Source organism: Microtus pennsylvanicus, chromosome 10 (assembly GCF_037038515.1).
Source record: "Microtus pennsylvanicus isolate mMicPen1 chromosome 10, mMicPen1.hap1, whole genome shotgun sequence".
Taxonomy (NCBI): Eukaryota; Metazoa; Chordata; class Mammalia; order Rodentia; family Cricetidae; genus Microtus; species Microtus pennsylvanicus.
In genome coordinates, this window is record NC_134588.1 from 107,401,075 (window position 1) to 107,414,550 (window position 13,476).

Below are 13,476 nucleotides of genomic sequence, written 5' to 3' on the forward strand. Positions count from 1 at the left end.
TTCCAGAAGAACAGACATGGTAGTATAGAGCCATGGTTCTAGTAATGTGAAGGGGAGGACAGAAGAATCCCACACTGGGAGTCAGCCTAGGCTACTCTGTCTTAAAAGCCAAGAAAACATTAGCGGTGTAGCCCTCAGCGGTGCAGCCCTCTGCTCTGGGTCCGTGTGCAAGGCCTCGGTTCAATCACCAACAGGACCAACCCAAACCATTGTTTGGCTATTGTGAATGAAGACCTGGCAGTAACTCAGCAGGAGAACCAACAGCCCTCCGTTCCGTTAGGCTTGAGTCCGACTGACGTTCTCACAGCAAACACGAGAGTCCGACTTTAATTACAAACTTTATTCGTCCGTCCGATTCACAGTTTCCACGTGCAGCATCCCACCGTGTCAGCTTTCAGGATGGCTACTGAGGAGATGGAGGGGAGCTTTCTTTGTAAAGGAGTCTGACCTGCTAGAATTTTGGTTAGAACTTTCCCGGGTTTATAAAAGTACTCTCTGCAAGCTAACTGGATATTTACATTTCTAGCTTAAATTCAAATTTTAGAAAATATGAATCTTTTAGTTTTTTTTTTAAGATCCTGGGTTGATTTCTTAAGACTTTAATCTGAATGCCACTTGTTTACGTATGCCCACCCCTCCCCCGAAAGGAAAAGAAATCAGTTTTGCAATTACGTGGAGAGGAATCGTTTCTCTTCTGCACTTTAAAAATTAGGTATACAGTGTACAGTAGATATGAGTATGAAAATAAAGGAGAGGGGAGCAGTTTGCAAAATGAAATTTTTCTGAATTTTGAAACATCCAAAAGAATTATAGGATATAAATCTAAATTAAATGGATTATCAGCCTTCTCTTCTCTTAAAAAAAAATAACTCTGGGGACTTAAATTGTGCTACTCAGCATTTTCTCTACTGTTAGAGATGACGTAGGTTGGCAGTCTGCATCATTCCATGTGCAAAAGTCACAGTGACCCTTAGACCAGCGTTTGTGCTCACCCCCAGTCACCTCGGCAGAGGGACTCTAAGGTGGCTGGGGTTGTACTCCCTCTTTCTGGGCATCACCCCACCCTACAATTTGGCAAGAGCCACTCAAGAAAAGAAAGGGTCTAAGCCTTCTGTGCCTTGGGCTCGTCCACGCTGGCAGCGAGCCATTTCTTAGCAAATACACATACACGGCTCCGCTATTTTCTTTTCGTCAGAATGAATTCACACCAACTGTTGGAAATCACTTTGTGATATCAGTTGGAACCATTTTCTTCTATTAGATCACTTAGATTATAGAAGTATGTGCTCACTTCTTCTGCCTTTAAAAAATGACTAGTTATTAATAAATGATAAACTCCAAATACTGCCAGGAAAAAAGGGGGCTATGTAGAAGCAGCCGATGTTACCGGCCAGATAATTAATACTCTGTACATATATATAGATGTACCATTGGTACCCCAGTCAAATAAATACTCAGAGGGCCTTCTCTGACCTCCCTTCTCTGCGTTGCCTTGTGACACCAGAGCTCCTGAGTGTTCTTTCTGTGCCCATGGCTGGCATCTGTTCCTTCCATCAAGCTACACATTGCTTCCAGCAAGGTACGGTGTGTGAAGGGGAGGAGGAAACAAGAGTCAGCGGAGGTCAGCCTAGGGTGGGGGGCAGGGAAGGGAAACCACAAGCCCACAAGAGAGGGTCCTGTTTCTTCGTAAATTAAGGCACTGCCAGGAAATTTCTTAGGTAAAAGGCTGCGTGAGAGTTTCTTGCCATTTACAAAAAGAAATGTTGTCATCCCTAAGTGGTCTGCATCCAGGCTCAGTTAGGCGACCCCCGAAAAGTCGAGGGTATATTCCTCCAAGCTACATGACTACCAAAGCATTCCAATTCCTTCAGAGGCCTTATGGCACGGTAGGAAAGAGGGGGAGGGGCAACAGTCTGGGCACGAAAAGGCATCAACACTGCCTATCCACCACTACCACTCAGTGGACAGCTCACGAGTCCCCAGAGGGCTGCCGCCGCAGGACTCCGACTCCCTGGATGTAAGGTGACCAGATGGATGTATCTATTTGCTTTCCCTTTGAGCTCATCATACACACCGTTTAAATGCTGCCAGCAACAGTCCCAAGAGCCTAGAGAAGCCCTGCCCTGTGGCTACACCTCAGACTCTTCCCAAAGGCAGCTACTTCATGTTCTCAATGACAGCTATCTCTTCACCGGCACACTGAGGGGTCAGGCCATTCAGATAGATGCTCTCAGCCTTCAGCAAGGGAGGCAAGACTTCCCTCTCGCTGGTCAGGTGGTTCACGGACAGGGTCCTCCTACAAGGAGTCAGTTCCTGGCTGTGGTTCCCCGCCAGCTCTGCGGAGAGCTTCCGTTTCACGGACGTGGCCCGCTGGAACTTGTCATAGATCTCCACGCTCAGCCGCCTCCTTGTCTCCTTGAACTCGGCTGTGACGTTGGCTGTCCACTCGGCGGCATGGGCTCTGAACTCTCCCACCTGGAGCATGGAGGCCAAGAAGAGAGAGGAAGCCATCAACACGGGGAGCTACATCTTGTATAGTTCTTGTCTTATTCGGGAGATTTACTGAGAAGGTGTCTATCTTCTGACAGAGACAGTGTTACTAACAGCCACACGGACAGAACGAGAGTCAAATTCCTACAGAAAGGGCTCTAAAATATTACAAACATAAACCTGAGAAATAAAATATTTCTAATGCCCTAGACATGCTTTTTTTATGCAGGGAGTCCTGCCATAGAAACATAAAATGCTAAGTCAGGTGCAGTAGGGACATGTGTTTTATAATTCCAGAACTGGGGAGGCAGAGACGGGCAGATCCCTAAGGCTTATTAGGCCAGCCAGTCTAACCTAATTTGAGAGCTCTGGGCCAGTGAGACATTGTTTCAGAAATGAATGAAGGCACCTGAGGACCATCTGAGGCTGGCCTCTGGCCTTCACACCTGTGCCTACACATATTCGCACATACATGAAGACATTGCAAATGTTATAAAAACGAAATCTCTTAATGTGTACCCAAATTTTTGGGGTATTGTTTATTGTTTCCATCTGCCCGTAGCTTTGAAGACTTGGATGTAGAAGAGGCAATACAGAAGCGGTAGTGTTGAGGAAGAGTCGGGCATTCTTGCCCAGGTGACATGGTAGCATCTGGCAGCAGTGCAGCCGTGAGCTCAGCTGTAACCTAGAGTTTAGAACTCAGACATAGTGCGTGACCTTTGGGTCCAACCTCTTGTTGCCACTTAGGACCTAGCAGCATGGCTGAAGCTATGAACGTCACCAACCACAGAGACCTTATCGCAACGGGGAGCCATTCTCTTTCCACGGCTAAACACCCTTACTAAGTTTTAAGCACCTACAAACCAAAGGACTCACTCCATAGCATAAGCCACTTACAAGTCTTTGACAGTTCTGTGTGCAGGTTTATATCCTAAAACAGAAAAAGGACCAGACTTTGAGGGACTCTGCCATCTCCTCCTCAACTAGCCAAGTTTCATCACAGGGAAGAATCTCTTGTGGTGTGTGTACAGGAACATCCTACCAGGAAGCTGTGCCTGCATCCAGCCTCACTTTCCTGGGTGGTCACTTAGGGCTTGCGTTGCTTTGGTTCTCTCTTGCCTGCCAAGCAAGTAACAGAAGTTCTGTGGGTACCTAAAGCACAACGGCATATGTGGAGCATGACAGGACCTCTGTGCACAGAACTCATGGCAGCTGGGACTGCCTGCACAACACCTGCACGTGATCAAGGCAGCCCAAACCCCAGCATGGAGCAGGGGGGTCTCAGAGAGTTCTGTTCCTAGCCGAGGAGCTATTAGTGATTGGTGGCTGCTGGGTGAATAGGGGAAGAGTCAACGTCCTCCATGCATGTGCTCCCCCAAGAGGTTCTCCATACTCCAGTAGAGGTACGCCCATATACAAACAAATGGCACTAAGTGGACTCGGCGTGTTTAAACAAAAGAGCACATGTTATCGGGGTGGAGGGAAAGTAGTGCGAGGTGGATGGGGAGAAAACAGAGTGGGTTTGATCCAAACATAATATGTGCGTGAATGGATATGAACTAAAATATGTTTGAGGAAGGAAGTGATGAACTGCTATCTCGGTCTGCAAAGGCGAAAGGTGCCTGCTTGGCGCAGCACGCCAAGTAACATCAGTCATATGCTTGGCCTTGAGGCGGTGGCTCGGTGCTTACAAGCTAAGAGTGCAGCCGAGCCTATAGGTGGGGACTGTCATACACAGTTCCCTCTCAACCAAGACTGAATGATTAAATTGCACTCTGATTTTGGTGGGAGAGCGCTGTTGGGTTTTGTCAGCTTGATAGAAGTTGCAGTCTTCTGAGTTTAGGCAACCTCGTTTGAGAAAACACCTTTTTTGGATTAGCCTGTAGGCAAGCCCATAGGGCATTTTCTTGATTGATGATAGATGTAGAAGGGCCCATGCCACTGTAGGTGGTTCCACCCTGGGCAGCTGGTCCTGGGGACTATAAGAAAACAGGTAGAGCAAGTCATGGGATAAGAAAGCAGGTTGAGCAAGCTGTGGGAACAAGTCAGCAAGTAGCCTTCCTCTACGATCTCTGCTTCAGTTCCTGCCTTGGCTTCCCTTCATGATGGACTAAAAGGTATAAGCCAGGCAAATCCTTTCCTCCCCACATTGCTTTTGACCTTGGTGTTTATCACAGCAATAGAGAGCAAACTGGGATGGGGTGCTCTCAAGCTAGCAAAGCACAGGTAGTATCTGTTGGTGAGAAACCCAACCACTCAGAATTGCTTCCCGATGAATCTTACACCCAGGGGTAAATCACCATCCACAGTTCACACGATGCTCCATTTCCTAAGCAGCTGTCTCCTTGCCAGGCTAACTGCGCATGAAATCACAGTCCCCATCGTCTCCGAGTCCAGAGCACCTGCTGTCTGACACAGTAAAGTGCTTTTTATGAATACATACTGTCCTGGGGTTTTAAAATAATACATTTAACATGGAAAGCTAGAAGATCTGGTTTCTCTGCAATTTCAACTTAATGTTAAAGACAAAGTATAGCTTAAAGATTAAATGTCTCCATTAGTAAGGTCTTAGATGAAATAGTTTTTGTTTTCTAATGTGTTAATTATTCTAGTTTACTTCAAAGTCAACTGTCCTAATAGAAGTTTAGAACAAAATGTTTGCAACAAGGTCTCAATGCGCAGTTTCCTGGGACCCTGAATCCTGACCTGAGTGAGGTTCAGGGTCCCCTTCAAGTATATGGTGGATTATAGGCATGCCTCCTGGCTGGGCATGGTGTAATATTTGAAATTTATTATAAAATAAGAATAATTAATTATTCATAAATTAAAACAATTACACCTGACCATTACTCCCATTGCTGATGATTTTATGGAGGAATCTGCCTGCTCTATTTCACAATTCATAATTATCCAACAGTAAAACCAGAAAGTATTAGTCTACTCTTTGATGAGTTTTCCCTAGGAGAAATTTAATATAAACTCTAATATAATAGAGAAAACAAACTAATCTACATTTTCTGTTTAAATGAGTGTCTGTGAATTCAAGAATAAGATATGAAGCTGGGCAGTGGTGGTGCACGCCTTTAATCCCAGCACTTGAGAGGCAGAGGCAGGTGGATCTCTGTGAGTTCGAGACCAGCCTGGTCTACAAAGTGAGTTCTAGGACAGAGAAACCCTATCTAGAAAACCAAAACCCAAACAAACAAGCAAACAAAACAAACAAATATAAGAAGCAGATATGACATCTAACTTCTTTCCATATCCCAGAAGGCCACTACCCTACAAGAAGGTTCCTCCTCCTTTTCCGAGGTGTTCTCTCTCTCTCTCTCTCTCTCTCTCTCTCTCTCTCTCTCTCTCTCTCTCTCTCTCTCTCTCTCTCTCTCTCTCTCACACACACACACACACACACACACATCTTAAAAACAGATTTCTTACAATGAAAGTTACACTTTGCTTATCAAAAGTCAACTGTTAATTTTTCTATGGTTAGCTTTTCGTTATCTCTGGCTGGAATATAAACTGCCCGGATACCCTCGACACTAGGTACCTGGTATGTAGCAGACATAGTTCACCAAATGTCTATCGAACGGATAAACTCATCACTAAAATCACATCCCCTCAACTTGACACATGGGCGAAGGAAGCCAATGTTGTGAAGCCCACATGCTGCTACTGTTTCTTCTTTCTCTATATATGCTCATCTTATTTTCTTCCTCCTCCACTTTTTGTGAAATAAAAAAAAAATAAGTCCTTAGTAAATGAATTGTTTTGCAAATGGCTGCATTTCAAAGCATACTAGTGCCTACTGCCCCCTGTGGTTCCTCAGCAGTCCAGCCTTTCTCATATGATGGGTGCAGCAAGGCTTGGATGTGCTGTCTCCCACAGGCTCATGGTTTTGAAGACTTGGACCCCAGAGACTGACAGTGTTTGGGAAGGTTGTAGAACCTTAAGAGATGAAGCTGGGGCAGGACTAAAGCGTCTACAGCCTGAGCCTCACTTCCTGTCTGCTCTCTGCTTCCTGACTGCCAATGCAATGTGACCAGCTGGCTGATATTCTGTTGTCTGATCGGGTCTGGTATGTATCCCTTGAACTGTGGTCTCCAAGTAAACCCACCCGTCCCTCATTTCGCCTCCCCTCCCCTCCCCTCCCTTCCCATTTTCTCTCCTTTCTTATCTTCTCAACTTCCTTCCTCTTTCCCTCTTTCCTCCCTTCTTTTTATTTCTTCCTTCCTTCCTTGTTTCCTTCTTTCCCTCCCTTCCCTACCTTCCTCCTTAATTTCTTCCTTCCTTCCTTTCCTTCTTTCCTTCCTTTCTTTTATATTTTGAGACATCCTGCATACAAGCATCTTTGCCAAGTAGTAAAGCAGCAACTGCAAGAAGGCTTTGGCTGTCTGAATCCTCGGACTATGGCCTCCTATCCTTGGTTGTACTTGATCTCTGGCAAGGGTGTGTCTTTCTGCCCATTCTGGGAATGTGATTTTCCTGCTTTTGATAGAATCCCCAATGGTGGACAACCTTTAGGGGTGTCAGAGCTTAAGTGAGAATAGTCAGAAACAGGCCGGGATACAGGAGAATGACTTGGTGTGCAGTCACATCCTGTGTGCCCATAGGCAGCCGTTTGGCATTCACTGTTGAGCACCAGAATCATTAGTATAAAACAAGAGAGACAGCTGCTCATGTGAGCATGTTCTTAGAATGCAAAAGACCCTACAGCCAATAAACATAACAAAGCCAGCGGTGACACGATGCCCAAGGGTGTCTTCACTAGTTATTAATCCTAAGACTAGAAACTTTTTGGAGAAATGCAAAGAATTCAGACTAGGTGGAAATCCAGCCCTACAACTGGTGATGGTGTCAGGGTGAGTGTGTATGGCTGTAATCTCCTACAGGAAACAATGAGTCAACTCCTAAAAACACTCCCTGGGCTAGTCATCAAAAGCAGCAGCAATAGTGCGCGTTCTTTCCTCACTATGCCCATCTTCACTTTGCTTTCCTCCCTCCCTCCCTCCCTCCCTCCCTCCCTCCCTCCCTCCCTCCCTCCCTCCCTTTTATTTTTTTGAGATAGTATTTTTCTGTACCTTTGGAGCCTGTCCTTTAACTTGCTCTGTGGACCAGGTTGGCCTTGAATTCACAGAGATCCACCTGCCTCTGCCTCCCCAGGACTGGGATTAAAGGAATGCACCACCACCACCTGGCAATACTTTTCTTTATGATACTGGACTTAGGAAACATAGCTCCTAAGCTTTAAAATTATGGAGGAAAAAAAACAAATCAAAGCATGCCTATGAAAGAAAAGTTATCCCCAGTCCTTAAGAAAAAGATTAATTTGTTCCCATTTCTAAAGAAAGGAAAAAAAATAAATGGTGGCATTTTTATACAACTGTATCACAACATAGTCATTAACCAAAAAATAACAGTGACCTAAATAAAGTACAGAATCATTTTAACACTGATCAAACATATATCCAAGAAGTGAAGGTGCTGTGTTTAAAAAAAAAAGGATGAAAGAAAGAAAGGAACACGAGAGAGAGAGAGAGAGAGAGAGAGAGAGAGAGAGAGAGAGAGAGAGAGAGAGAGAGGGAACATGCGTTCAGCTTTTCGTCAACGTCATTTAAGTGTTTCGTGGCAGGACCTCTTAATGAGCTGCAGGCTTTGCAGCTAAAGCTGAGTCAGGAAGCCTCTCTTAGATGAGAGCGCTTGCTTGCTTCTAGCAAGCAGAGTGCCACAAATGCTTTAGAGCCAGAGTTCATGCTGGCAGTACAGCCCCAAGAAGCTGCGCTTTAAAATGACACAGCGTTTTTTCTGCTGCTGTTGCCGAATCAGGAAATCTCTCTACAGCACGCCACCAACAAACAGCAAAAATCTGTGTTAAACTCTCTCTCCCTTATTTTTAAGCCTTCTCAGGTTTTTTAAGTGGGTTTAGTCCATCACGTCGGGCACCATTTGTAGTAATAAGAGTGGCAGGACTGCGTTCCCAGCACCCCGGCCGCCTGCTCGGCTAGCTTATGCCCCGAAATGATTACACGGACGCTGTATTCTTTTAATCACTGCTTGGCCCATTTCTATCTAGCCTCTTCTAGGCTAATTCTCACATATTAATTTAGCCCATTTCTAATCATCCGTGTAGCGCCCCTAGGTGCGCTTACCGGGAAGATTCTAGCCTATGTCCATCCTGGGTCGGAGCTTCATCGCGTGCGTCTGCCTGGGAGCTGGCATGGCGTCTCCCTGAGGTGTCTGCTCCTGAGAGGAGAGCTGTGGAGTCTGAGCTCACTTCCTCTTCCTCCCAGCGTTCTGTTCTGTTTACTCCTCCCACCTATCTTCTAACCAATGAGGGCCAAGCAGTTTCTTTTTATTTAACCAATGACCTTCCTCCATCAGAACAAGAACTCACTTTGGGACACAACCATCCACAGCTCCAGTTCCAGGGATCAGATGCCCTCCTCCGACCTCTGTGGGCACTGTATTCACATACACATATACGCATGGAGGCAAAATACCCACACAAATAAAATATATAATATCTCTAAAGAATTTCAAAGAAGCTCCCTAGGACATCAAATAATTAAAAATTTTTGTTGTCTGAAATGTTGATATTTGTGACATTCTGGAAAATTAAAATGAATTTTCATGTATTAAGTTGGTTTGGTTTCGTTGGACTTTATTTTTTAAAAGGTCTTAGAGCAGCTGAAATAGCACTCCCTCTCCCTTAGACACAGCAGTGTACGTCACCAATGATGGGGCTGGAGACCACACTGTGGTCCTTAGTGGTTACCGTGGATGCTCCGCAGTGTGGGCATTCACTGGAGAGCCTTCTCCTTGTGCACGGTCAGCCCCGTCCTGGTCTATACACTCTGCGCTCCTTGCCTGGCATCTTCCCCTAGCTTGCCTTTGTTCCTCCGCACTGCCGTCTTCTCTCTTTCCCTGGATGACCATGTCCTTCTGTTTGTCAGTGCTCATATTTTCTAATACCTCTCTTTCCAGGTCAGCTCTCCCCTGGACACACAGTCCATCTAACCGACTGCTCTGTGGGCACCTCACTCTGGATGACAAGAAGGTATCACAGATTCACGTCTCCCCCATGACGCTGCAGAACTTCTCAAGCCCATGTCTGGGGCTCCATACCATCCCAGCCGTTGCAGGCACTAAGCTGCCCAAGTCAGACATTACCAGCACCCTGCCTGCCCTCCTAGCACTTCCTCTCACATCAAAACACCCGTGGTTCTGCAGATCCACTTTCTCCTTCATACCAGCCCCCCCCCCCGATGTCTCCAGCTCCCTTTCCCCAAACACATTCTCCACTGCAGCAACCCTGACATTCTGTAACAGTCCACCTCTTCCAAGGACCTCATGCCATCCGGGCTTGCCTGCCCCTCCAGAGTCAACTCTAGCCAGCCGCCCTCACCAGCTCTACTTTCGGGAACCCTCTGCATATTTCTTTCAGCTCCCTGAACAGGCCACACTTGCTTTGCCTCCTAGACAAAGTCTAATGTTTCTCCGTCCTGTCCTCTGGGATAGTCCCTGCTCACAGAGAACTGAATATCCTCATGAAAGTCATTTCCCAATCGCCTAGAATGCAATCTGATCATCATCTGTTCGTTCCTGGACCACACTGTACACTCTGTCCTCCCCTCCCCAGCTCTCGGTACAACTTGTTACAAATGTTGGTTTAATTTGCTTGCTGGCTTCATGACCGGTGACAGGTTCTGCCTGCTGGGTCCTGTTGGGTATTTCCAGAAAGGTCTATGCATGGAGAATCTAGCCAGGTCAATTGGACAAATCGGGTGAACAAATGGCAAACTAATCATCATAGTCTTTATACATAATCAGGTCAAAGGGCTTCTGCTTCCTCAATCTGACCAGGCGTCTTGTTCCTCTCTGAAGGGAGAGGCAGCCTGTGGGAAGCACTCCTGCCTAGCCAGATACGCACAGCTAAGGTCTAGCATGTGTTTCTCAGACCTAGTTTCTACGTTTCCAGTTATGGAGCTGAGCAGAGGCACCTAGGTCTGCAGAGACTCCTCCATCCTTACCAGTCCCCTCTCCATTGTCACAGCTCCAGTAGCTCTGCAGGGCAGCACCTTGGAAGCAGTAGCAGACTCTGGCTATTGCTATACCTTCCCTATGTGGGCTGGCGAGGGTCTCCTAGGGATTTTCCAGAGAGGATTAACTGAAGCCAGAGAGTCATTCTGAATGCGGGTGGAAGCACACTATCACGGAGAGAGCTTTGGGGACAGATGAAGAACAAGGTGAAAAGCCAAAGCCAGATGGGCTCCAGCATGCAACTCTGTGCTTCCTGATTGTGGAAGCAGATCAACCAGACGCCTCGCAAATGGAAGATGAGCAACTCTCACTTTAGATAACCATCGTCTTCCTTGGCCCCTATGGACAGGACATGTGCTTAGAATCCGAGGTCTTTCCAGGCCGCAGAGCACCTGCAAAAGCAGAACGCTGGCTGCTTGCCTCTGCAGCCATGGTCCAAAGCCTACATCTTCTGTTCTTTGTGTCATCCCAAGTAACACTGGGAAGGCCCTTAAACAGCAACAACATATTTTAAGAGCAAGTACTTGCAGTATTTTACATCTTTAGGGTAAGTTTCCTAAACTGCCTAATTGACAGGCTGTACTAAGAGGACAGCTCTTTTGGATGTTACAATTTAGAAATTTTACAGGTGACTCATCAGTGCTCCCGGGGGTATTCATCACTCCATTGGTTCCCATCACAGATGAGGCAGACTCCTTGAAAGCAGAAGGTGGAGCCTCTGTTTCCCCAAACACTTGACAAGGCGACATCTACCATCGTATTGGAAAGTAGTAATTCAGAGAAATGCGCTCATTCCCCACCTCTACGGGAATGCTTCAGCATCACATACTCTTCAGAACTAGTGAGAAGCTGCCAACCGTTGTCAGACACAGACAGGCACCCTCCTATGCGGACACCAGGTCCTCCACCATGAGGCTGACATTTCATGATCTCTGAGAGAGTGTGCCCTAGCACAGCCCAAAGACAAGGCAACCCAGAAACCTTACCTTCTGATCATTTGCTGAGTACCACCTAACCATCAGAACCAATTTTAACAGTACAGAATGTTCATGTCCTGTGACAAAGGCCAGTAAAATAACAAAACATTTTCTGATCAAGAGTTTCTGTCAAAGACAAAAAAATAAGCATATGATAACTCATACAATATATACACAGTAGCAATAAATATCACATAAGTTATCACTGCTTTTTGAGAAGTCTATTGCCTGTAGGAGCTATTTTCTACTATTAGGAGGTTAAGTACTAAATAAACTTGTTTCCTAACTAAATTATTACCATATATGATAATGAATGAATATAAACAAAAGTATTAAAAGTATATAAAATGGTAACTGGGTTCTAATGTTAATATACCGAGTGTTGGGATTCGCATTGCTCCTTGGAAGGGATAAGATTTTTGGTGTAGTGCTCTTTCCTTTTCAATCGCCCTTGGTGCCAGGATCTGTCAGATGAAATATACTGCAGAGCCAGCTTCAAACAAACTCTGGAAGCAAAGTCCACGGATGCTTTTCTTTTGCTCAGTACAATTGAAGCTCCAGAACTGGATGCAGCGGTCCCTAGGAATCTATCTGACCAGGATATCAAGGTATAAAACCACGACTTGTGGTTTTTAATGTTTAATTTTTAATGTTATAAAGCAAATAAAAAATGACTGAGTCTGAGCCCAGATTTCTGAACTGTAACCATGAATGTATTGCCCTTCACTCTGGGCTGTGAGAAGATCCCTTGGTCTGGTTCTGTGACTGTCTACATGGATGCACTCCTCAACATCTCCTCTCCTCTGCCAGTCTTCACCGGAAGGCAGAAAGCCCAACATGGTTTCGGGGAACTTTCCAGTCTTGGAAATGATTTTCAAATTAAGCTATCGAAGAGTATGGTCTTTTTAGGTGTTTGTATAAAGAGATCATCTCCTTCCACACAGATCTACAAAATACCAGCTGCATGCTTTCCCAAGTTAGTAGAACCCTTTTCTGGAAGGGGGGAAAGAGAATCTGTTTTAGAGAGGCAGAGAGTCGAGACCATTTCTAAAGGTTGGGCTCCTATGGTTTCTTTTCCTTCTAATCTACTTTTTTAGCCATATTTCTGTGAAGAGAAAATTTCCCATCCTGCCTTTTACTTCCTCTTCCTTCTGCTTCCCCATTGCTGGGTAGGGACTTTCTCATGGGAAGCAATTGTTCCAACATAGCTACAGCACTCGTTTTTAGTAAGACACTCAGAGTAAATTTAATGGAAAAGACATCTCCACGAGGCAATAGTCATGGTCTTCCAACCAGCATTACACGGTTGGATCTCAACCCAGGTTGCTTCACATAAACTCTCCAGTATTAAACGGAGCTGCCTCACGAGTCTTGTGTTTGACAGTTTAGTAACTAGTCACGAGGAAACTGGGCATCACTTCATTTCAGCCACGCTGTCTCTGCACTCCACACTAATGGGAAGTTCATCAAATTTAGAATAGCCCCAAACAAAATTGTTTACTCACTTTGATCAAATAACAAACAATTGGGTAATTTGGATCCAATCTTACGTTATATTTTCAGGGGCTGCCTTAATTATGTCACACAATGTCAAAATATTCCAAAGCTTTGTCCCCCTAACCACACCATCGGAGGCTCTGTGCTTCCTCTTGGAGTCCTTCGCTTTGGTGTTCCACCCTTGCAACACACTTTCCCAGTCATCCGCCACCTTTTAGATTCTATAATCTTTTCGGTTCCAGTCATGAAGATGGGAACCCAAATTTGCCACTAAACTCTCTCCAAAAAAGGAGTACCCCAGTTACAGGATTGTCATCATCTGCAGCCGCTTCAGATGGACTCTGTGGTGTGTGGGAACATGGCAAGCATCTTTGGTAGCTCTGGATCAGAACGCAGCCATGCTTTCTCCCCACAAGGCTCCTTCCCTCAGCTGTTCCACTGACTCTCTGCCATCCAATGCTCACTCTGTGTATGA

General features: G+C 45.6%; 1 protein-coding gene across 8 annotated transcripts in view; it reads right to left on the reverse strand.

Moving 5' to 3' along the window:
• Positions 1-325: 325 nt before the first annotated feature.
• Kcnk2 (potassium two pore domain channel subfamily K member 2) overlaps positions 326-13,476 on the reverse strand; it is a 186,363-nt gene continuing 173,212 nt past the window's right edge. For all 8 annotated transcript variants that reach the window (XM_075989437.1, XM_075989443.1, XM_075989438.1 and 5 more), the window contains one exon: positions 326-2,475. In XM_075989437.1, the coding sequence (XP_075845552.1) occupies positions 2,158-2,475 (318 nt within the window). In that variant the 3' untranslated portion in view covers positions 326-2,157. The remainder of the gene's footprint in view (positions 2,476-13,476) is intronic.